The 25,415-nt window shown below is 48.3% G+C and overlaps 1 protein-coding gene across 6 annotated transcripts in view; it reads right to left on the bottom strand.

Annotated features, from left to right (window-relative positions):
* Positions 1 to 281: 281 nt before the first annotated feature.
* Positions 282 to 25,415, bottom strand: part of SHROOM1 (shroom family member 1) — a 29,859-nt gene continuing 4,725 nt past the window's right edge. For 4 of the 6 annotated variants that reach the window (XM_072348637.1, XM_072348634.1, XM_072348638.1 and 1 more), the window contains 6 exons: positions 7,119 to 9,963; positions 6,438 to 6,592; positions 4,648 to 5,238; positions 3,833 to 3,983; positions 2,350 to 2,622; positions 282 to 864 (listed from right to left, as the gene is read on the bottom strand). In XM_072348637.1, the coding sequence (XP_072204738.1) occupies positions 607 to 864; positions 2,350 to 2,622; positions 3,833 to 3,983; positions 4,648 to 5,238; positions 6,438 to 6,592; positions 7,119 to 9,860 (4,170 nt within the window). In that variant the 5' untranslated portion in view covers positions 9,861 to 9,963 and the 3' untranslated portion in view covers positions 282 to 606. The remainder of the gene's footprint in view (positions 865 to 2,349; positions 2,623 to 3,832; positions 3,984 to 4,647; positions 5,239 to 6,437; positions 6,593 to 7,118; positions 9,964 to 25,415) is intronic. The other 2 variants (XM_072348639.1, XM_072348640.1) reach the window with 1 other exon arrangement.

Raw genomic sequence — 25,415 nt, 5'->3', positions numbered from 1 at the left:
GTTGTGAGAAGTGTCCATTTCAGCTGGCTCCATCTGATCAGCACCCACCTGGACCACACGGAGCCAGGAGATGTGCAGGTGGCAACTGCTGGGAAAGGTAATAATTATGCTCTTCCATTGCAATGTATTTTTGCTCCGTTGTACGTACATGTAAACAGCAGAAATGAGCACAAGAGTCCCGCTGAAATGATCCATAGCAATCCCTATGGCTTCGTTCAATCTCCAAATCTGAACACCCACATCATTTTTCATTTCAAACACTCAACCCACCCACAAAAGGAAAATATTTATGCCGTTCTTTTATTGAGATTATGTCAATCTGGAAACAGATGGACAGGCAAGAAGAAGGGGAAATACACGCCAGATTAATGGGAGCAAGATGTCCCAGCAGCCATTCCCAAAGTGCAGTCTGCTACACCGCGGGATTTTGTCACCTGGCTTATCCAAGGGGAAAGCACATCCAGTTGTGCCTAGAGCATCTAAGCACCCGTCAGTACTGTGGCACTAACAGGACTGCAAGAGTTCATCAAACTCAGTGCAGTGAGCGCCTATGGATTCCCAGGGAAACATCACAAGTTACCACATTTAAAAATGGGCAGCCCGTTGCTATTGGAGGGGGATGCTTTTCTCAAGATTTTCTAATTGCTCCTCGAAAAATTTGATCTGCTCTTCGAGGTCCTTCTGTTCAATCAACAAAGAGGTCTTCAGTTGCACAAAGTGCCTGTAGGCCTGGAGCTGCTGGTCGGTCAGGTATTTGGCAAGGATCCCAGCCACCACCCGCTCCCTACGATCCAGGTTTTCTTTCAGGTCCTTTGCATCCTCCCGTTGTCTAGACAAGAGCTTGTGCCGTTCATTCAGCGATTGCTAATAGGGTGAAAAAACAAAGCAGCACACTATGAAACCTCGTAATTCCTGGCAGACTGCAGATCTTCATTTGGAAGCCATGGTCAATTTAGTTTAATTGCTTCCTCTTGTGGGCTTTGTGTTCCACATGAGTTTTTTCTAGATTAAATGACTCATTCTTGTGGCTTGCAAGGTAAAGACACTCAGTGAATCCCATCAAGGCTCACTCCTTCCACAGAGCCCTCAGGACAAAACTCAACATACTTTATATTCTCATAGTTTTGAGTATTCTGTGTCCATGTCGTTTCAATTAGATGCTCTTTAAGGCATGCATCTTTGTATTTTATGAGTTGCACATGGCCAGAATGCCAAGTGAAAAATATACTGTGATTTAAAATGCGTAGACAAGAAAGTGACTTTGATGCAAGCAGTAAATGCTCATCAAAATGCATGAGAATCAAGCCTCGTCTGTTCCATGGGATTTTAATACTCTCCACATTTTAACCAATTTTCCTTCTGCTGTGATGATTGGCACAGGGATGGCAATGCTGGAAAACCCCCAGTTTCAGGACTATGCCCATAAATACAGCACAGAGCAACTGTTGGCACCTGCATCCCAAGCACAACAGCTGGAATTCAAGGCTGCCGGGGCAATTGTAGTGACTGGAAGATACTTGTGACAGTATTGGCACATAATCTAGTCTTTATAGAACACATTATTCCAAGTCCCCAACTAATTATTTTAATGCATTTGCTATGAAGAGTACAGATGACAGATGTAGCACTAAAGAAAACAGCTTGCCACCAGCCAGGAAACACAAAGGCTGTTTGGTATGAAATGCCACCCAGAATTCTTTATGTTAACGTGATGGACATTTTTAGAGCTGGTAGAACCTGCTTCTCCACATTTACATCTAAATAATAGCAAACCTCTAGAGCACACAGTAAAGGTCAGGAGCAGCACAGCTCTGGGAAACCCCAGCAGTAATGCTATGCTTTCTTGTTTCCCATTAAGAAATAACAGCTGCAGGTGTTGTTTTGACAAACGCATGCCTAGAAGCAGTAAGGACAGCCCGACATCATTGTCCCTAGGCTAAACTCTGCTTGACTTCTCTAGAAAAGAAAGCATATTTCAGACTTGGTAAGATTTCCTGGTAGCACAGTTCCCAGTTTTCCACTAGAACCTGCTGGTCAAGTTAAACTACGGGGAACTTTACCTGAAGGTACAACCACTTCCTCCTCCCTATAAGACAAGCTCACTAAGTGAGATAAGACTTCTAAGGCAGCAATTACCACTCTGCAGTTACCAGTGGGCAGAAACCCACTCCAGATGTACAGGCTGTGATCTGACCCTGAAGAGCAGCCACAAGGCTGGATGGTCCCTGCAGCTCAGCCCCAGGTGTGCAGCTCACCAGCATGCATGGCTTGTGGGAAGCGAGGCGAGTGCAGCCCCGTGGGACAGATGTGGACAGAACTAATTAAGGACTTGGTGCTCTCAACACTCACCTTCTCTTCAGCATCAGTGTTGCCATCAACCTTCCTCATGGCATTCTGGACACGGGCGAGGCGGCTGGACAAGCAGAGCAGCAGGCTCACCACCTTCTCCAGGTCTCCGATGAACATCATGTAGCGCTCAAACTCATTGGGCTTGCAGGCAGCACGCACGGCAGCCTCCAGCTCCTCACCACGCACTGAGCACTCCTTGGCCTCGGCGAGGACGAGCTCCCTGTCCTCCTCCAGCACCTGCACTTTGGCCCTGAGGCTGGAGATGAGCTCCAGCTGCAAAGGGAAAAAAACAAACAAAAAGATGGACTGCTGAAGATAAGCCGTATCGCTTACAAAGAATGGATTCTTCTCATGCCATCTTTGCCAGACTTAAAACTAAAATTAATTTCAAGCTCTGGGAAAAAAAAGAAAAAAAAAAAGAAAAGGAAGATTACCCATGGTATACAATTCTCAGACCCTGAAAAGCAAACAACTGATTGTCGCCTCAACTGGTGGCAGAGCTCCTCACTCAGAGCTCCCAACCACAGTCAGCAGTGAGCGACTGCAAGGATTTCCATACGTTTAAACACAGTTATGCTCAGATATGAGACTGTGAAGCCTCAGCTCTATTACTTTGCTGCACGAGAACAGCCTGGAATTTCATTTCACAGAGAAAGGCAATTGTGCAGGTGATTCAATTGAGCCCGAGGGCCTGGTGGCAGAGCAGGTGCAGGAGGCTGTCAAATACTGAAATGATGATATAGAAAAAGGCTCCAAGATCAGAGAGGGATAAGAACTGCTTCAGTTTGTTTGGAAATAGGCCGATGGCATCATAAAGAGCAGCAGCAGATCAACAGCAGGTAGCAGAAAATATCCCTACACCCTCAGCAGGAGGAATTTCAAGAGGGCAGATCGTAATTACCTGAGATGGAGTACAGCCAAGTTGCTACAGGAAAAAAATAATGCAGTTCCTCAAAGCTGTGTGTTACCCTTCTAAGATGCCATATTCCTATTCACAGAACTGGCATCCAGCCGTGCCCACCTTTATTCTCTGCACATATGGAAATTAATAGGCCACTAGTGTAAAATGCTACCATTTCTCTGTGTTAAAAACATTGTTTAGGCTGCCAATTGTAATGAATGTTACAGATATGGAGACCACGTTTGAATGTTAGTTCATGATCCAGTAGCTGTGCAGGAACAAGGAAGCAAACAATCCCAAGCAGCCCAATGGTGTGCTGCACACACTGCCCCCACGGCCTGCTGAAGGTCAGCGTGTGGAAGGAGAGACCAGAATGAAATCAGGCAGAATTCAAACCCCACCATTTGTGATCACCTTGCCCATTCCTAGGGCATTACCTACTGGAAAAAAGGACTGACTCAAAGTTTTCAGACAAACATAATTACTGGGATATAAGGTATGAACAAAAGCATCCACAATAATGCAACGCAAATAACTTTGTGTCATTGTGAAGGAACAACAGTTCATCTGATGGTCACCTACCTTCTTACACGTGATGTCGTCTAGGTTCTTTGTGTCATCTCCACTCCTGCTCAGTGCATGGTTTCCCTTCCCAGTGGGATCTTCACCCCTTTGCTTGGTGGTGAATTCAGATTCAGGACATTCTTCTGTCACATCTCTGCTGCTTTTCCTGCTGTTCAAACAGAAAATAAACACCTGTGACAAACACCGAGTACTGTTCACAGACACAGTGTTCTTGTTTTTGGGCTTCAGAATCACTTTTCCCTCATCTCACAGCAGAGACTTAAAGGCTGCAGAGCAGTTTTTCAGACAAGGATTTTCAGCCCCTTTCAGACAGGTCTCATGCTGCTCCAGTGCAGGCAGCTCAGCACACTGCTTCCATGCACTCAGTGCAGCAGCACAGCCACCAGGGCACCTCCTGTCCCTGCACAGCCCATCTCCATCTCACACAGGCAGCACACTCGGAGCTCTGATCTGCAAAAGCTGTCATTGTGTAGAAACCATGCAGTTCAGCTGAGCAGCACCAAAATCCCCCAGGGAGAAGGGACTAAATTTGTCACGCCTCAGATGCTCATCCACCAGTGTTCAGCCTACTTATTACTCATGCTTTCAATGCACACAGCACATTTGCTTGCAGCTGTCACATTGTGCCCTACTCTAGCTTTCTTCCCTCATGCACCCTTATCCTCAGATATTTTTGGACAGCTAAACCAGAAAACTATAATATTTTGCTAATGAAACAAACATTAGAAAAGCACATCTCAGTGCTGGTGTACGCATAACATTCACATGCTACTCTGCCTTAAAACTGTAGTTAATGGGTTTTGTCTACTTACTCATTCTCCCGTGCACGTCTCACACCTGCCTTTCTTCTGTGCATCTCCAACATGGAAACATTAACAGGGAAAAGACCCTCCATCAAGTCCAGAGTAGTTTTTCTTACAGGATAAGGCGTGAGGACATCAACCAGAGAGCTGTCTTTGGCAATGAGATCCATCACAAGTTCCTCGTAACGCTGGTCCTCAGGACACCACAGCCTCCTTTGGGGCAGGTCCATCTCTCCCTCCTGCAGATCATCACCTTGGCCATTGCATGCAGCTGCTTCCTTTACACCCCGACCTGGGGCTGTACCTCCATCTCCTGGCTGAGGCTGAGCATTAAGCACAAGGCAGTTTGCCACATTGCCCTGAGCAGCTGCAGCACTGCTTGCCTTTGGCTGTAGCTCGAGGCACATCATTAAAGTATTGCCAGTCTGAGATCCCCTTCTGCTTTCCTTTTCCTCTTGAGCATCTTCCCTGCTTCTGTTCCTTGGGCTGGGGATCGAGGTGCTGGCAGCTAGCTCTGCACTGTGCTGACACAGAGAGCTTCCAACAGTGCTGTCTTGATGTTCATGGTTCTGGCATCCATCTTCCCTGAGATCACAGGAGCTGTAAGAATAAAGATAGATGTTCCCTTTAGTGGAGATGCTTCCTGTACAGCAGACACTTTGGCATACTTTTAAGCAGCTACAGGTGCCATGGAGATGGCAGCGTGCCTTGGGAAGAGATGCACACAGTGACCAAAGTCACTCTCCCTGCAGCTCTTACATGGAACAACCTTTGGAATAATTAACAGCACAAACATGACCTGCCTGCTCTGGGTTTCCCACCACAGCTCAACAGTGCTTTCTTGGGAGGAAAACCAAGAGAACAAATAAGATACAAATGCTACAGTGAAATCCATACTTCAAGTTCTTGTTACTAATTAAACCAGCTACTGGCTTTTCATCTCCGTTACTCAGCATGTATTACAGAACCTTGATCAAACACTTCTCTGCCCTTCCACTGCTCCGTCTTAAACGCCGAGCAAAACCCACTGAGCTGCCAAGCTAAAAGGGGGCATTTAAACTAAACCCCAAATCTGAGGAAGATGTGAATGGCTTTTGCAAAGAGGAGCAGGCCTCCAGGATCCATCTGGGGCTGCTCAAGAGACTGAAACAGCTAAAATTCTATTTATAGACGTTATTACACAGGTGACAGCTTCATTTCTGTGTCGAGACAAAAGTTCAGGTTCTTTTCACCCCTGATGCTGCTAAAGCAAGGAAAACAGGTACCAAGACACACACACACACACACACACACACGTCCTGCAGCACTGCAGCGCAGCTGCGGCCATCTCCAGTGGTCACACGGGGGTGCTGCGCTCCTGGAGGAGCAGCTCAGGCACTCAGTGCTGACACACTTCTCTGCTCAGGAGAAATGATGTTGAAGATCACCCCAGGATGAGAACAGGTTTTTTGTTTTTAAAGAGCAGTACATGAATACTTTCGTATGGCCAATGAAGGATGCTAAGAAAGGAAGATGGAAGCAGGCGGCCACACCCAGCACTAAGCTGTCGCTGCTTAAACAAGGGCTTTGCTACACTTTAGGAGCAGAATACAGATAAACGCATCCCCAGAAGATGGGCTCTGTCTGGAATACCCCGACACAGAGCAGTGATGAGGCTGGAGGGGCTCTGGGTGCGAGAGGGGCTCTTGTGCTTCCCTTGAGCTCCCCTCTACCCCATGAGCTCAGGTCGGGGTTTTGTGTCCCCCTGCAGGCAGAAGAAGACAGCGATGTGCCCCACAGCAATGCTGCTGCAGCCTTACCTGGGGGTGCTGATGTGGTTTCCACAAGGCCGGGCTGGTGGCACCGCACAGCTGGCACATCTGTCTGCAGCCTGGAAGTGAGAGCAGCACATGGTACGGGCAGAGCTCAGACCATACAGATGTATTAATGGGTCCTTCCCTTGGATTGCAGTTGTCTGGGGAATTTCCCAAAGGGTTACCTTTGGAAGGAAGCTTTCCTTCCACCCCCTGCCCCTCTCCCTTTGTAATAGCTGTGCACTAATTGTGCAGGTGCTTCTGCCCAGACCAAGCACGCTTCAGGCACAAAAAAATTCTACCTTTATTCATTTGTGTTGCAGCTCTTTGCATTAAGGGACACCTTGTTAGTCTGCAGTACATCCTTACAAAATATATTTGAGAATAATATTGTTATTGTTAATCATAAATACATAATACATTAAAATTGCCAGCGCTTCCCTTCAAACCACCCCCCCACCCCACCCCCAATTACTTCTGCAAAAGCAGAGCATAGGCTTTGCTTTCAAACAACAATGTGGCATTTTCTAGGGGTTAAGCAAACGCCTTCACCCCAACTTCTTTCACCCCCTGCCAGAAGCCAGGCACTGGTCTCTCACCCCTGATAAGGAGCAGGTTTCCCAGTGATCAGTCCAGCTGCTCCCTCTGAAGCACAAGGCTGCACCCCACCATCCCAACACCACTCACCTGCATGGAAGGACACTCCACTTCTTGCCCCAGGGCAGCAGCACCTGACAGAGGGATGGTCTGCACAGACACACACTCGGGGCTGCAGCTGTGATCTGGTGCAGCAGGATGCAGGCTGGGCTTTGCTGGCACCGTCCTGCATCCACCATCTGCATTTGGTGGGGGGGCAGGTGAAGAAGGAGGGAAAACATCTGGTGCTGCTTCTTCAGAGAACACCTGGCAGGAAGCCTCATTGCTTGGTGACTTTCTGCTCTCACTGGGGTTGGAGCTCCTGCCAGGAGGCCATTTAGGATGTGAAGGCCCCGTCTGCAGGGGTGGTTTATGTGGTGGGATGTGCTGCACGCTGCCTGGTCTCTGACTGATCTTCCGTTCCATGTACTCCATCAGTGCAGTGTGCTGGATTTGCTTCAGCTCCATCCTGGAGATGTTCGAACTGGAAAGCGCCCTCCCTCTTCTCTCTGGAGTCCTTCTCCTGGCTGTGGCCATATCCTGCTCAGTGCTCTCATCACTGCCTCTGTTCCCCTGGGCTTCCTTGTCTGCCAGCTGATTGAGTTTCTCAGGTTCAGAATAACACAGTTTCTTTTCCTCTTTTGTCACCCTCTTCCTTCCCCCTATTCGACCTGCTTGTGGCCTCTTAATTTCTGCATCTTGTTTGAAACCTTCCAAGGATTCTAGGTGAGAAGCAGAACAAGGAGCAGGTTTGGAATCCTCGTGCGCACTGGACAATGAGAAAGATCGAAGGTGCTCAATTGAAGGCCTTTTGGAGGGCTTCTGTCTCAGTCTAACAGGCAAACTCATCTGCAAGTCTTTTCTTTTAAAAGAAGTTTCTCTCAGAACCTTTTTCTGAGCCACTTTAAGTTTCTCTCTGTAGTCATTCTTAGAGCTCTCCTCCACGGATGAAGCAGGACTCCCAAGAGCAACATCTTCAGCCTCGTTCAGGGGATCCCCATTGGCACAATGATGGCAATGCTCTGCCTTTTGGGGCTGACTGCTTTCCCTCTGCATCTCTGTGCTCCATGCTGAGGCAGTGTGGCTGCTTGTTGCAAATCCCTTTGGTGAGTTCCTCGCACCCTCCAGACATTGCGTGAGCTTGTTGTGGTGTGTGGTGTTGGCAGCCCTTCCTCCAGACAGGTAGTAAAGCATCGGAGTTGTCTGTCTGGTTATTTGTTCACCAGCAGGATCATCCCGTGCCTGCCTTAAGAGCTCTTGCTGAATTTCAGGCTGACATTTCTGATAAGGAACAGGAGGTTGCTCTTGCTCTAGATGCATGTTAAGGCCAGGACTGCTGCTATTGGCACAACCTTCATTTAAAGGTTGTGATGAGGAATCTTCCTTTGATCTATGAAAAGCCATTTGCTCAGTATTATCACAGCATTGTTTATTGCTGTGATCCAACTCCCCGGAAGGAGGCTGCTCCAATTCTACAGCATCACAGCTGCAGGACAGCAGTGATTTCTGCATTTTGCCTTGTGGATTCAGAAGTGGTTCTCTAACAACATTTCCAATATCTCCTTTGTAGTCATAGCATTCATTTTTATCTGTGCAGATTCTGGACTTCCTGGATGCATTCTTTATAAGTAAAGCATTCTCCATACTTTTCAAGTCACAAATGCCCTCAGAGACCTCCTGACCCACGTCCGGAGGCAGCTCAGCACGGAGCAGGCACTGAGCACACAGTGGGGATCCCTTCCATTGGCCATGCCCCAGCACGGCGCTTCGCAGCTCTGCACCCCTGAGCACTGCCTGCTGTTTGCAGCATGGGCACAGCTTGTCCCCTTGTGCATCACCGAGGCTGCTGTGTGCAGGTGTGTAGGGCTTGGGCTTCACCTCTCCAGAAACACTGTGTGTGTCAGCTGGACGGCAAGCAGACAGAATTTTAGGGATGTTAGCCATGGAGTCGGTCTTCAAATATTCTTGAAAAATGAAGGAAGATGGCCTGCTGTAAATGTGGGGATTACTTCTCCTCACAGGCTTTTGAGATGGGCTCCACTCTCCATTTTCTTCTGTCCTTAACCCCTGAAGTTTTGATACAGATACTCCATCTGCAGAACCAGAAGAAGGACCCTTCTTTTCCAGAGCCCTTTGCCTAGCTGCCACCATAGCTGGCTTGCTGCTTCCAGCCCCCGTTTGGCCATGTGGTACACCCACAGGCCAGCTGTCCATGCAAGGAGCTGACTGCGCACTGCACTCGCTGAGACCTCCGGAGTTCTGCCTCCCTCTTCCCTTTGTGCTTTCCAGGTGCCTGGTGACTCTGTAGCTGTCGAGTCGCGTGGGAGGAGAGGGCGGAGGTGCAGCTGGAGGCGGCAGTCCCTGGTCCAGCATCCTGTGGGAAGGAGAGCCTCTGCTGCACTCAGCAGGAGTAGGGCTGTGAGAGGCACCAGAGATGCTCTGGGATGGCGCCTGGCACGGCTGCAGGCATCTGAGAGCAGAACTTGCTGCACTAAGGTTGTAAATGCCTCTTACATATTCTGAGTCCATGTACGGTACCTGCTCTGTAGCTGAACAGCAGTCTGCTTCAAAGCACGAAGGGGGGTGATACTCTGGAACATTTGAACTCCCTGAAAAAGAGCTGTACGCAGAGTCTGCTCGCCCAGGGAGGTGCAGGACATGGTCTGTGCTACCAAGGGATGGCACTGGGGACAGACAGCTGCTGTCAGGAGCGGTCATGGGCTCCACCAGTGCTCCTGTTCTGCCACCGTGCCTGTAAGGCCATCTCTCTTTCTCATTCTCAGATACAGCCATGGTGAAGACTTTGCAGGAAATGGTCTGATTAGATCTCCACAACCAAGTTGTTGGAAAGGTCTATTTTGCACTGCATCCACATTTCAACAATATTTAGAGGATCCTAACATGGGGAAGAACAAACAAACAAACAAGTGAAAGAGAGCTGGAGGCTGGATGGTGGGGCACTCTGGGAGAGCAGGCAGTGAGCATCCCATATCTGTTGAAGATGAGAACTAAAAAACAATATTCAGAGAAGCTACGTAGCTTCAGTAGTTACAGGGATCTTGGAACTATCAATTCCATTATCACTAGCACAGCAACTAAGCTTTTAATAACAAGAGTTCTCTAGATCTTCATTAAATGTAAGACTGCATAAAACTAAAAGACGCCCTCCCTTTGCATTAGGGCTGCAAAATACCAAGGGACAAAATCAGAGCTAGATTCTGAATCTGCCTAAAAATAAATCGGACAGGTTGAAATTTCAGCTCAGATGCTCCCTGATCCCAGAGGTACCAAACACAGCACAGACGGGGCTCCATGAAATGCCCGAGGGATGCAGAGCTGTGCTTTGGAAGCTGCTTGCAGCCACGGGTCGGTGCCCAGCTCTCAGCTGGATGAACGCAGCCCTCCTCTGAACAGCAGGAGGTTTTGCAAACATGTTGCTGCAATTACGACATGCAGAGTGCTCCTAACCCTGCCAGCACCTCATGTATTCTGTATGAGAGATTCTGAACAGAAATACAGGGCAGTTGCACTGAGCGAGTAGCGCAGAGATTAGCCCAGAAGGATTATCAAAAGGGAAGAAACTGTGATTACAATCAGCTCTATCAGCCCCCCCCAGAGCCCTGCTCTGTTAAGCCTTCCATTGTTTCTCAGGGGTGTGAGAACCAAACAAGCAGGATATAAATGGTGCACTGTTGAAGTGAACTTCTGTGCCATGTCAATCCATGCTTAAAAATACCTATCCTGGAAGAGCCTTCCCAGAGCCTTACAGCAAGTGCCTTGAGGAGCCCAGTGGTACCCAGGTGAGGGGTTTTGTGTCAGTAACAAATCACAGCTTTCAAACAACAGGCAAATGCTTTTATGCCTGATGTTAGGAACTGCTCTGCCAACATTCCAGAGGCACCAGAATAAAGTTCACATTCAACAAATACAGAACCCTTGTGGAGTCGAGAAAGCAGCTCATGTTCATTAGCAGCACTTGACATTTACTCTGAGTCTTACACAGTGCACACAGGTTTACTCTGAGAAACAGGATCTCCACAGGCAGCCACATATGGGGCACGAGCAGGAGGTGGTCATGTTGTGTGTGACCCCCCGGCTGCTTCTACAGCTTCACAACCCCTTGATGTACACACAGGCAATGCAAGTCCCAATGGAAACCCAACCTGGTGAGCCCAACAGGTCACAGGTAGTGGCCACATTTAGGAACTCCCATTTAAATCAGGTGTAAAGATCAATTAGTTATCAAAAGAAGGCAAACAAATCATTAGCTCCAAGCACCTTCAGAAATGAGCTCCTCCATAGCGATGCACCTCCTGGAGAAGGGCAAACAGTTTCCAGATCCTACCGCAGTACTGCATGTCTATCTTCATCACAAAGATTGGACTCAGATTTCCATCCTTGATTCCTTGATTCCCAGCACACAGTGCAAGGGGCCTCGCAGGGCTGGCAGACAGACAGATCCCAGGGCTGATGCTGCTGTTTAATCAAAAAACCAGCACATTCCTGCCCTGTTTCAAAGACAGTCATGGTATCATTCATCTTCCACCAAAGGAAGAGATGGATGGAAGCCAAAATACGCCAGTTAATCTATAAAGGGAACTCGGACTTGTGGGGCACAGTAAATAAATTAACGAGTTTCTGAGAAATGAAAGGAGCATAACGCCACAAAGCTGGAATTTCTGCTGCATTCTTCCAGAAATTTCAGTCAGAAATTGACCCAAGGACACTCGGAGAGGTTCTCTCTCCCTCCCCTAACATCATCTAACATGCAGCTGTGAAACGTATTTGCATCTCCTTGATAAAGGGGTCACACAACAAACATCAACAGCTGCTGCTGAAGTTTCCCATCCTTTTCATCACAACACATTGAATTATTTCAAGAAATAAAAACCTTAGAAATCTGGTGAGACAAAACCCGTGGGTTTCCTGAAGCCACAGAAGGAGAAAAGCAGGCAATGGAGTGGCGGTGCTGGCACAGAACGCAGTCAAACCGCACCACCTGCAGAGCAGACAGCCCTCAGAACAGCACCATCCTCAGCCGTGTGCTCCCATGCAGCTCTGTGAGTGCCAGCATACCCAGAGGTGCCCAGGATGAAGCCTGTGGGAGCCATGAGAGAACCACCAGCCAGATTCCTCCATCATCCTGATCTTCATTTTCTAATCAAACCTGTGTTCCAGTGGAGCTTCTCCAGGCAGCTTTCTTACATCCCCACCGCTACTAACAGACTGAGCCAAGTCTTTGTCTGGGACGTGCTGGCACAGCTCCATGGAAGTCAGTGGTGCTACCCTGATTTACAACATGAATTTGGCGCTCGCTTTCCACAGCTACGTGTAGAATATAAATAACAGTCGTGCTTCGGTTTGATGTACATCAGTGAAACAGCTCTTGTGGTTTCCTATGCCAACGTTTCCCAAGATCTCTTTCTCCCCATTATTTCAGGCTACCTCTGTTTGTCATTTACAGTGAAGTCAGTAACAAAAACAATTCATGTCTCAAGCTTATGTAGCACCATAAATAACAGGAAATACATAACTTCAGCTCCTTTGAAGGTGAAAATAAGACCATCTGACTGGAAATAGGAGCTGCAACCACTGACCCACTGTTTGCAGGAGGGCATGGAGGCTCATAGGACATCATGAGACGTTCCTTCCACCACTGCTGTCTCTCCTGCTCCCTCATGAAGCTGCCTGCAGCCCAAGCAGGGACTAAGCCCAGTAACTACTGCTAAGAGCCAGGCAGAAGCGTTCCTTTTAAAAACTATGAACAAAAATAAAACAGCTTGTTTCATTTCTGTTGACTTTCTTCTTGTATTTACTCCAGTTCTGCCCAGGAAACTACACATGGAGCACAGCCCTCTATGGAAAGCAGTCTGCAAACACAAAACATTGTAGCCTCTGGTCTATACATTTGATAAAGAAATTAGGTGAATGAAAGCATGAATATGAGCAACAGGATCTCAGCAGGGACAGCAAGGAGCCCTCAGCTGCACAGCAGGCAGGAGGCCAGGGCAGAACATGATGGAGACATGCTTTGTGCCCCAGGCTGGGCGCCCTCTGGGCCCCAATAAAGGTACATTAGAAGATTTGTTCCAAGTTTCTGCCATGACAGTAGCAGACAAAAAGAACAGTACTGGCACAGCCGTGCCTGCAGGTTCATGTTGCTGTCCATGCTGTTGGTTTATTCAGCTCTACACAAGAGCTGTGCACTGAGATTCCTCCTTCAGCCAAATGCTTATCCAAGGCAGCCCCAAGGCTGTGGTCCTGCTGATGGTCATGGTGCTTGCAGGCTGCCAGCAGGACTCCATCACAGCAGGTGAAGGCTTTGTGTTGCACAACCCTGAGGTCCTTGCAACTAACTGACAGGTGAGAACCTCGTGTCACTGTGGGTTCTGTGCAGAAAAGAGTCAGCAACCTGCTGCAATCAGTGAGCAACTTACTGCTCCTTTAAGGGTGAGCTTTCTTCTAGTTACAGCCTGTTCTTGTTTGACCTTGTTTAGATCACATCAGGTGCTGCTAATTAACCTGTAACTCACTTGCAGGTGCACACAGTGCTTGCCCCAACAGTGCCACCCCTCTGCATCTGACGCAGAACTATTTTCTGTATCAAATCTCCATTAATCTCAGCAAGCCCTGAGGAGCAGACCCTGGCATGGAACGCAGCCATGCAGGATGCTTGCTCACGCATTGATTTCCACTGAAGTTTACAGTTTACCAAGGTAATCTTTCCATCAGAGAAGCAGGAATGACAACTTTACTTAATAAACACAAGCAGAGCTCAAACCTTCATTTGGTACTGACCTACCAGTGTTAGTGGATGAGAAATCATACCCGGTACCACATTTTGGGAAATCAAAGAGGATTTCCTCTCTGATTCTGGATATCAAGGTGACACACTACAAAGAGGCTGACCTGCACAAAGCTTCACAGTCCTACTGCTGTAAAACTGCCCCTTTTGAACAGACAGGTCTGTGGAAACAAAGGTAAAAAAGCCCACAGCTTTTGATACAGATTAATCCATATCAAACTACAACATGCAACTGTTCTCTGAAGAACACAAAGCAAACACTGTGACCAACCTCTCAGCATTATGTCATGTACATGCTTGTGAATGACCTGCTTCTTATCAAAGAGTAAACGCTTCATGTAAATATTAGCCAAAATTCTTCAGATTCCAATCACTTGCACAGTCTGCAGCACCTGATCCAGCTGTTCTGTGGGACACCAGATTTAATGACTCCTGGCTCCATGGGCAGCACTGTGCAGCAGCTCCCTGAGGGCTCCCACTGCTCCATCCAGGACTTCCTGCACAGAAACCCACATGCACACAACATGGGTGAGCCACAGATTCCCACTGACCGTATCTCTGCTTTCCAGACATGTCACGTCTCAGCAGGAGCTGTTCCTCTGACCAGACTCTGTAATAGATCCAGAAATTCCAGACAGATGTCTGCAGTCTTCAGATTCCACCACTTTCACACGACTGTCAGAAGGGTGAGGGAAGGAGGACAGTACAGCCACAGCAGCACAGCCGTGCAACCATCCTTGTGTCAGCAGCTCTGCAAGCTGCTCTCTCTCTCAGCTTTCCTTCTTTGTAAATAGACACACTGCCTTTCTTTTGCCCCTCTAGTTTATAATGCAGAACTTTCAACTTCAGGTTTCCAATTTGCCTTGCAGGAGAGCAACGCATGAAGGTACCACCTGCTACGTTCTCAGCAGGCAACTGGAAAACACACCCACTAATAGGTGTATTTTAAAATACCACATCCCCCATCTAGTGCCATGCCCAGGATCATCACAGGCTGCTGCCTGGTGGTTACTGGGAAGATCATATACCCCAACCAGAGGACAAAGCTGCATTATACCTGGCCCACAGGGCAACCTTCCCTGCTACCGAGAGCCAAAGAAAGTCAAAGGATTGGGTATTATTGAGAGCCGACATGGGAACTGGATGTGGCTGATGCCTCTCAAGTGCACAGAAATAAACGGCATCACTTGAGAAATGTGAGTGTTCTGGGTAAAAACCACAGGCACAGACCTTTGGCTTTCTGGGGCTTTGAGAAGCATCCTGAGTCATTCAGAAGGAGATGAAAATAACATATTTTGATAGCTGCTTCTCGAGCTGTGATGGCAGCACTGGGCTGGCACAGCCCTTCCCAGCGCCATTACTCTGGACAGGAGCATTTGACACTTGACTCACACCTGAATTTGGCTGACAGAAGACTGCAGCCCAAATAAAATGTTTCTGGACCCAAGAGCCACAGCCTGATCTCCAACCAGTGATTTAATGAGGAAGATCAGGTTTGGCAATTCTTCACAGCCCTGTGAGAGACCTTTTCTGAGCACCCAACAGAGTCTGACCTTTTAATCAGAGCAGTCACCCTCCACATACTTCTCCATTGTCCTCAATTCACTGACTTTCCTCATTCAGCCTCAGAAACGTATCTTGGCTTCCATCACCCCAATCGACTGAGCACCAAACACTTCTTTTCCTTTCTAACTCTGAGTGCACTCCACAGAAACTGCTTGTCAGAAATTGCTGCTTCATCCCCAAACGTCTTTCCAAACTTTCCCATTCCAGCTCTTCTTCCTTCACCACAGTTTTCCTCCATTTTTATAGCTTGATCGAGCTCACTTAATCCCCAAAACGTATTATCCAAGGACAGAACACAAAACATTCAACAGCATTAAACAACCAGAAACTCTAATGACCTCAGAATTTCAGAGAGATAATAACCTAAAAATTGTAGATGCTTACACGTGTGCATGGACCAGACCAGCTAACATCCAAGAGAACATAAAAGAGAATTCAAACCAAATGCAAAGCTCTCATTCCCTTCACACACATACCCTCCCAGTAAGCCTAAGACAATTAAGGCCACAGAACCACATTTTCCTCCCCTATTTGGCTGAGTACAAAGAGGGAGACAACAAATCTTGAATGCATCAGGACGTTCGGAGGACCTTCCTCCTTGATGGATCAGCAGTTCCCACATATTTTAGTGGACAGTCCAAAACAACAGCACCCACAGATCAGAGCCAAACATCCCCAGACTTCCTTGAGAGCTCCAGGAGAGCTCCCATGCACTCAGACTTCAGGGAGAGTTGGCTGGCTAAGAAATGCCATCAAGTCATCTTCAGAACAGTGGTTTTCTGGCATATTCTTTCTTCTGCCCTCAGAAGCTTAATGGATGGCTCTGACATTGCAACCCAAGAGGCCCAGATTGAAAATGTCTGCAACTTCAGTTTCTCTGTGCTGTAATTATGTTTTCCACAGACAAAGCAAGCACTGCTCTCTGCTCCAACCAGCGTGACCCAATGCTGGGCTGGGAAGATGCCCTGCTCCCATCTTCTTATTCTGACACAAGAACCAGAAGCCATTCCTTACCAAAAGATGTCTATTCTCAGTCTCATTTATCCATGACTGTGCCTGCCGTTGGACCAAGGGAGGCAGTAACATAATATCCAGTTGCAACAGAGCATTCCATTGGAGAAAACACCAAGTATATACAAGGAATATATTAGACCAGCCCTTTCTTTGGCAAGCATTGCATTCAGGTATTTTCCCATATCTTTCATTTGGGCAAAGCTCATAGGCACTTATTCTTACTCACACTAAACACTGTTATCACCACTTTCCATAGCAATGAGAAACTGATAGTTCAAACTGAACTGGAAATACACAGCAGTGTATTAGCACAAGTTTAATAGTGGGCTGCAAGGGCAGCAATTAACTGCCTGTGTGCCACAGCAACCAGCTCTCAGACGTGCTACAAAACGGGAAAGAGATGGAGAGAAAGGACTGGGGAAAGTAAAATGGAATTCATTCTGAGGATAAAGGCAGTAGGAGTTCCTTCAGGTACAGCCTTCTGCATTTAATCCATTCTGCAGAAACTTCCCCATCGCGTTCCCTAACAAAGTGCCCACACCTTGCATCTCACCAGCAGCCCCATCACCTGAGCACTGCTGTGGCTGAAGATCATTAAGCACACTCACACTGCGCTAACTATTTTCTAGGTAAAGCTGCCCCATCTCCTCCCTCCTCTACCTCACACAGAGACAGACTTTACTCAGCAAAGAAACTTCTCAGGGCTGAGCAGTGCTCCCACGCTCATATTGGGCTGTCTGTCCACAACTTGTCCCTTACACTGAGAGGTTTTACTCCTGGTAGAAATCCAGTTATTTTGTTCCATTCCATGTTTAGCCAAGAAAGGCCTCATCTTTCCTACTCAGACGTGCACAGGATAAGCCCTGGCAAGTGGGAGGCCTCACATCATCACACATCCCTAAGGCTGCTCCAAACCCAGGTTAAACATTGCAAAATGTGGTTTTAATGTTTTCCAGGACACTTCCTGCTCCTTCATCTGCTTTGCTGCTGACTGCTGCAGAAAAGATGCCTTCGGATGGGAGCAGATGGACTTTGGCAGCAGATGCTCTGGAAGCAACCAAGGGCAGAGTTAGTGCTTGGTGAGAAGGATCCAAATAAAGCACAACACTGACACTCCATTTTCCAGCATTGCCCTTGCCAGCTCCCACGAGCTCACGTCTGGGTATGCAGCGTGCCCCCAGCTGCTCTCCCCACACACAGCCAGCAGCTTGTTGTGCCCCGACCAACAGGCAACGCTCCACACCCCAACTGCAAGGAGCTGCATGCAGGCAGCACAGCACTCCTGGAGGGAACCTGCTGCCAGGGCACAGTCAGGTACACCCGGCAGGACCAAAACCGTGTGACATCACACAGACTGCACCAAGCCACGCTCAGGTCCTCTCACCTGGGTCCTGCAGATGCTCTGAGACATGCTGCTATGGTCACTGTGCAGGGGAAGAGATATCTGTTTGTGCTGAGAGCCTGAGGACACTGAGCAGACAGCATGAACACACACCCTGCAGCCCTTCAAGATCTGCCCGTGGGGTTTTACAGAACCCTTCTCGTTCCCAAACACACACATTCATCCATCAATTAAGGAGCAATTAACAAGTTCAGCTGGCAAAGTGCCCAAGAGGTGGCTCAGCTGTCCCTTACCTGCAGAGCCACGTGCTGCGGTCCCTCGGGGTTGGTGGGCGGCTCCACACACATGGCAGGCTCTGTGGCTGCATCCACATACAGCCCCAAGGCCTCACCTGTGGAAATCACCCTTTGGTTTATTACGTTCCATAGCGCAGAGACCTACAGTCACAGTGGAAAAGAAAGAAAGGCAAACAGCAGGCGCAGCTATTTCATTATCTCACCAGTCAATTATTAACAACAGCCCTTTTTCTGCCCGAGCCTTTGGGCCGTGGCTCCCACGTGGGTGGAATCGAAACATTCCATACTAATGCTGCCGAGGCCATAGCAGGGCAAACACTGCCCACCCCAACCCAGCACCAGCACTGCGCCGTGCCAGGTGGGCGCCCACCCCCGTGCCCAGCACCCTCTCTGTGAGCACAGCCCGGCTCAACAGCAGCACAAAAGCCACAAGATGCCACTGAGCCACCACTGCCAGCCTTCCCTAAGGAACTGTGCGCTGCTTTCAGAGGATGAACTGAAAAAGGGTGGCACAATAAACACTGAGGCAGTTCAGGGAAACACTGAGGCTGTTTTATGTGCTGAAGGTTTGCACTTTCTTTTTTTCAAAGTGTAATTTTTTTTTTTTTCCCCTCATAAAAGCAGCCCCAAAGACACAGACCGCGGCCTTCATCTGTTTTGTGCAAGTGAATCAATTCAAGCCTCTGCAATAAATTCCTTCCTGCCTTCAAACCTATTTGCTGGAGCCTGATATTGCATTTTATAACATCCTCATCTGGTGAGATGAATTCTGAATTGTTTCCAGCTCAGCTTAAAAAATAAGCCGATTTTATGCCACTATTTTTTCCTCAAACTAAGCCGCCAACTGGGCGATGGCACACAGGCAGCAGCTCTCCCATTTGTTCTCATGTATGGCCTCCCAGGGGAACAAACAGGGAAATTCCTCAGATTTCTACCAAAAATGAATCCCCAGCACTCTACGTGCTGTGGCTGTGTTCAGTTTTAGGTGGTGAGAAGCAGCTAAGTGCTCTCCAGCAGGAGCAGGCTCCGGATCCAGGTTCAGCCCCCCCACCCCTGTGCTCCAGCAGAGAACACGAGCTGCACATTTGCTGATGGTGACTGAGAACAGAGAGCAGCTCCCAGCAAGTTACTGAGTAACCAGCTCCTGGTCAGTCACTGCCTTTAAGAACATTTTCTGAATGCAGTGACTCAGTATCTGAGGGAGGGAAGCCACAAACAGGAGGTGAGGGGATGGCTTCAAAGGGTCTGAGATGTGGGGGTTACATGCTGCATTGTGCGATGCCCAGCTGGAGGAAGGACAGAGAACGGAGCAGCCCCCATGACACAGCTCTGTGCTGAGGCAGAGTGCCCTTCCTTCACACCTCAGGTCTGCACAGCCAGACCAGCGATGTCCGAATGGTGAGAGGACTGCAGATAGAGCTGAGCTCAGCCCTACATGCATAACAGATTGTAATGAGCATGGAAAAGAGAACACACAGAAAGCCAAAGCTGTCATTCTATCACTCTACGCCTTAGGCTCAGGCGCTGATCCCTGCCTCTGCCAGGCACTGTGAGGACAACAAAGTTCAGCAGTTAACCTGTTGGCTTCAGTGAGTTCAGTTCCGCTCCTGGATTTGCCAGAGATCTTTGTGAGCTTTGGGACTTAAATCAGGAGAATTGCTAAGCCCTCAGAAGGCACCAGTATTGAGAGAGCAGCTAAACCTTTTCTAGATACAGCAGAGCCCACATTCCATCTCCTCATAGCTCTGGATAAAAGTTTCACACACTGAAGTTCTATGATATTCAAGCATCCTTAAATGATACATGTTGGCAGGCACCTCCTGTGTGCAGGCTGGAGACAAGTAATGCTATTCTTCCCACCGTGCTGAGGAGATAAATCCATTAAGAAGTGAGGGACCCACAGCCCCAGCCCCAAACCAGCACAACCCTTACTGGTAACTTAGAATAATGTGGTATTATGTATACAATAATCACATTCACCAGTTATTCCAAACCATAAATCACATGCCTCCTAATGCTCCTCCAAGATGACCAACCTGGTGCCTTGTAAGGAAGCTGTTAAGCTACAGACACAGCCCACGAAGTCATGCATCTCCTAGCAGGACTGCCTGGAGGTGGGTGCTGCAAGGGCCTGCTGGAACCAGGAGCACAGAATGCCAAGCAGAGCCAACAGGCACTATAGCTCCTTCAGGGCACCCAACTGTCACAGTAAATCCCCGTTGTACAGATATTAACTATTATATTAACCCTTCTCCCAGACTGTGCTCCAAATGCTGCAGGTTGGGCTGAACACTCTTAGCCGTATCCCCACATTCACCTCAGTGCGATAACGCTGCTCACAGCCATCAAGTGATACACAGCGGGGAGACCCCAAAAGAGAAGGCTTACAGCTGCTTTTGGCAATCAGGAACACTGCAATGTGTGGGAAACAAGACAGAGAGCTCCTCCTGTGCCATGCAGCCACGCACACAACAGCTGCTCCTCCATCACCAGCAGGGAACAGCCGCACCCCTGGGAGATCATCACACCACCAGAATGCACCCTCAGGTTTGTCATCCACAAACTTCCACGGCAATAACAACAAACAGGGTCAGGAGATCATTAAAGATCATTGAAGGGTTTTGTAGATACAACTGAGCTGAGATTCATTGTATTTGTCCTCAAGTTCTTGAACGCTTACAGTGTGTCTCCAGACTCTCCCCCGCTGTCAGAAATGGTGTCACACAGTGCATTTCCAAACTGGAAGCTGAGCACCCGGGAGCCCCTGGACTGACAGCCTGTGTTCTCAGAGTTGCATCTGACCTCATAACATTCAGGGCACAGAGCTCAGCAGTGGCCACCAACACACCTCCCACCTGCTGCTCTGCCACAGGCACAGCACAAAAGTGCTTAGAAGCAGAAAAGCAGTAATCCAGCTTTGGGGCCAAGCCTCACCTCTGAATACTGCTCTACAGAGCTCCTGCCTCAGGCTCCCACTGCGGGGGTGAGTTCTGCACATGCACACAGCTCCTGAAGAAACTGAGCTGTATTTCTGGTTAAAATGCACTAAACAGCAACAGCTCACCTGGCCAGCACCTCATGCTCTGCTACTCTCTTTTAGCACAAGCCATGCAGTACCAACACCACCAAAGCAGCAGTGCTGCTGTAAGCCCATGCTGCTCCTGGACCCCCCCCCCTCTGCCTCGCACCGCAGGTCAGAAAGCAAAACTCAGAGGGGGAGCAGTGGAAATACAAACAGCAAATGCTCCCCATAAAGCTGCAATCCACCCAGCGGGCTGTTACCTATGTTATTTTCATTACTTGGTATCAGCTGTGTTACAGATGGCTGCTCAGAGTTACCGGCTACAAAAACTAGGTCAATGGTATCAGAGAGAGGAAAGAAACGTAACAGTCCTGGGCTTTACCAACCCAAACCATCCAAATAACAGCAGCCTAACAGAGAAGATAATTTCCCTGAGAGTCCTCATTAACCCCAGGCCTGGCAGCTGCACTGCTGAGCGATCAGAGCAGTGAGTGGGGCAGAGGACTGTGGAGCTGCAGATGCACACTCAGTACCTTTTAGCATAGCTCAGTAATTCCTACAGGAGTTAATCCTGCTGCATAACCTCACAGCAAACACAATCAGCAGCTCTCCAGCATTTCCTAAGACATAGTTAATTTTTTGTTAGCAGGTTGGTTATACACAAAAGGCAATACAAAGGGCACTAGCACTGTTCTAATTCATGCAGAAATGTCCCAGATCAAAGACCAATGCCCCTGTGCTCCTCCAGTCCCCAGTTTCATACAAAACATTCTGCAGCCAGGCTTCCCCTGCCCTTGTTCCCATGGGGATGGTTTCCCGATCCCAGCAGTACAGGCAGTTACAGCACACAGGGCTTCCAGCCGCAGTGTGGGGCAGCAGCAAACAGCTGTGTGCGAGCACCAACGCCAGCAGTTACCTGAAATAATATTGGTATTGAGGCCAAAGGCTTTGTGTTGTGTAAGCACAGCCACGCTTACAGCCATAGAAACCTCCACTGTGCGCTTTGACTGGGTCAGGTTATGGGACTTCTTCCCAGTAAATATGTAATTGTGGGTCTTTGAGTCAGAACAATCAAATTATATTTGAAGGACTCATTAGAACAATAAAACAATGTTTAGCTGAACAAGTTTCTCAACTGAAAGCACACTGTAAGCATGTTTAAATGCTATACATCCAGTGCCCAATCTCTTTGAACCTATGGAAGGACTCCTGGGGAGCATCGAACATTGTATCACCCCTAACAGGGACAGTTTAGTGTCTTAACCAAAGAGCTGCAGTGGCCTGGATAGGCATACAGTGGGCTCAATGCTACCATTTCATATTTTATTAAACTAAGTGAACTTCCTTGGTGTCACGGGTTACCTACAGCTGGGTACAGCTGTCACACACTGCCAGAGACCCCTGAGCCACAGCCTGGAAGCTGCTCCAGTCACTGAAGTGCAAACCATACCAATGGAAATAGCAGGCACCTCGCCACTGTCAGGGGCTGGATTGAAGAAGATAGCATTTAACATCCCCTAAAGTAAAACACATTCAGTTTTCCATTGTCTAAACCTCATTTTAATAAGATTATACTGAACACGGTATACATCGATTTAATAAACTGTATGTGTTTTACCTTTTTTTGTACCTTTTTAAACACAGAACATTCTGTGCAAATACCTCAGTATCTCTATTTGTGCAGAGAAGCAATGGATACGGGAGCTCTTGCACAATTAAAGGTATTGGGAGAAGAGGACAGAACTTTCGGAGCCACAGACCTTTCCCTGCCATAGCTGCAGCTCGTGCAACTCCAGTAGATCCCAGAGACCCACACTGCAGTCACTCCCTCAGCGTGCTGCTGCTGGAAGGGCAGGCACCATTCCCACCCCTCATGTTCCATTGTCTGCTGTGCCATCCCCAGCACCAGCCCATCCCTCCCAGCTGCAGCTCTAGCATCCCTTGGGTCCTGCACTGGTCTGAACTGGTTTGCTCATTTGAAGCTGCTCAGAAATTGATTCAGGATTGCTGCTGTTTTATTGAGCTGGATCAGCTCAGGGTGGCACAAATGGCAGAGTCAATGTGAGCAGAGAGCAAAGGAGAAGATCTCACTGCTGGGTCAGAGCAGCACTGAGCAGAAATCCACCCCGAGACAACTGCTGCAGCAGCAGCACCGCTGAGCTCCCTTCTGCTCCACAGCAGTCTGGTGCTGAGCAGACCAAGAGCTGCAGCCCTTCCTCTAATCTGTGACCACATGTGCTAACAGCAGAGGGTGAATCCTCCCTGTGGGTACCAAAGGTACCAACCTGTGCCCAGCACAGGCAGCCACAACCGTGCTGCATGCCCACCTTGGCACTGGTGCTGCAAAACCATGAGCTCCACTGACTGGCAAAGTAGAAGGGCATTCAAACAAGCAATGGGACATTCTGTCCAACAAAAGTATTGCTGCTCACAAGTTCTACACTTCCTTTTTTCCACAGGTAACTACTGAGCCGGAATATAAAAGAAGCTTGTCACTACATTTAAAGAAACACGGGGATCACACAGTGGCAGCACTGAGGAGCAGTGCAGGATGCTGCTCCACCACTCCCAGGCAATTGTGGCCCATTTGTTTCTCTCTCAGGCACCATAGAATGTGAGAGAAGTAAACAGAGAAAGACACCGGGGTCCACCTGGGACAGGATCCCCACAGAACAGCACCCCAGCTGCTGCCTGTTCTGCCATCAGGACACGCTCCTCCCCTGCATTAGTGAAATGAAGAAATGAGGGGCTCAGGGGTGTCAGTATGGTCACAGACAGAGGCAGGCATGCTGCTTTCTCTTGCAACACTCAAAAACAATGGTGTCTTTGTTGTGGGGAGGCTAAATAAATAATGCAGCCAGCAGATGACATAAAGAAAAGGAGCGTTACCTGATTAAGTTCCAAATGCTGGCTGGGGCAGCTCTGCCACCCTCACAGGTAAACAAACAGCAGCATGAGCTGGCAGCTTGCTGTTCTTTAAGGCAAAAAGTGCCCAGGGGGCATAGAGAGACACGACATGAAGATCCTTGGGTATTAAGTACAGTTTAGCTCTGGATGACTTCTGATAACATGTATTTATTTTCATTGTGCTTTAATTTACTGCACTGGAATCGATGAGCACATGAACCCAATAGGATTGGAACCAAAGGCCGTTGGACGTGGCTTTTGAAGAAAATCCATCCATCTATCTATCCATCATGCAAGGCAGCTCGAGCACATTTCCAGACGTAAAAGTTCTATTAGTCTACCAACCAAACTCTAAAGAGTGTCAGAGGTCTCCAAACAGACATCACATCACTAGAGATGTAACATGGAGCTTTGCATACTGACCATCCACAGCTCCCAAGGCCGTCCCTGGAATTCCCCTTGGAAGCACAGCACTGTCTGCAGCTGATGACAACGGAGCAGCTCTCAGCTGTGCTCCATCTCTGTGCCACCACCACCACATGTGGGTGGAGCAAAGGACTCCCCATGAACAGGTGAGAAGAAGCAGCACTAAGTGGAACGCAACAGAATAGGAGAGCACTGAGAAGAGAGCGGCAGGCCAGGGAAACAGCAGAAAAGGCCACCACGGCAAGGAAGCTTCAATGAGGTGTGAGCAGAGGAGAAAATTAATCAACAGAAGTGCTGTTCTGAAATAGAATGGAGTGGAGGACAAAGATCATATGGAAACCAGAAGAGTGAAGCTTGGCTGGGCAAAGAGATCAGCACTTGGAACTAAGAAAGTGACCGTATCTATTGTTGACAAGTCCATAGTTGTTAATAGTCGTAGTGACTTATAGTTGCTTGTTTACTCTGATTATTTACATTCATTCACTTTACATTTATCCTGTTTTTCATTCACCTCATGAAGAGTCTAAAAGCTCAAGCACTGCACTGCCGTAACACTGCGCACCCCTGACAGCGAGTACAGGCACTGTGATCATCTGCACATCAAAAAGTCACACACATCTCATTCTCAAACATGAGGCCTATGCTCATGCATACACACAGAACAAAAACTGTAAATCCTGTATTACGTGTGGCAGCACACAGGACTGTATTTGGGCATCATTTTCTCGTTACCCAGCCACCCAACCTCCACTCCAGCTTGGTGTGCACTGCACAGCCAGAGGAACCTGAGCTTACCATATCAGGACATCCCCAGGAGCGCTGTGACCAGCTTCACCCCCAGCTCAGCCCATTCATTGACACCTCAGCACCCTATTCAGTGCCTGAATCCTCAGCCACTCTGAGACACAGAACCATCACCCTCCTGACAGCAAAAAGTCCATATGGAAATGTTTCTGTCAGGTCATGAAAT

Source organism: Excalfactoria chinensis, chromosome 13 (assembly GCF_039878825.1).
Source record: "Excalfactoria chinensis isolate bCotChi1 chromosome 13, bCotChi1.hap2, whole genome shotgun sequence".
NCBI lineage: Eukaryota > Metazoa > Chordata > Aves > Galliformes > Phasianidae > Excalfactoria > Excalfactoria chinensis.
Note: the sequence above shows the minus strand (reverse complement) of the source record. Positions and strands in the feature narration are given on the sequence as shown.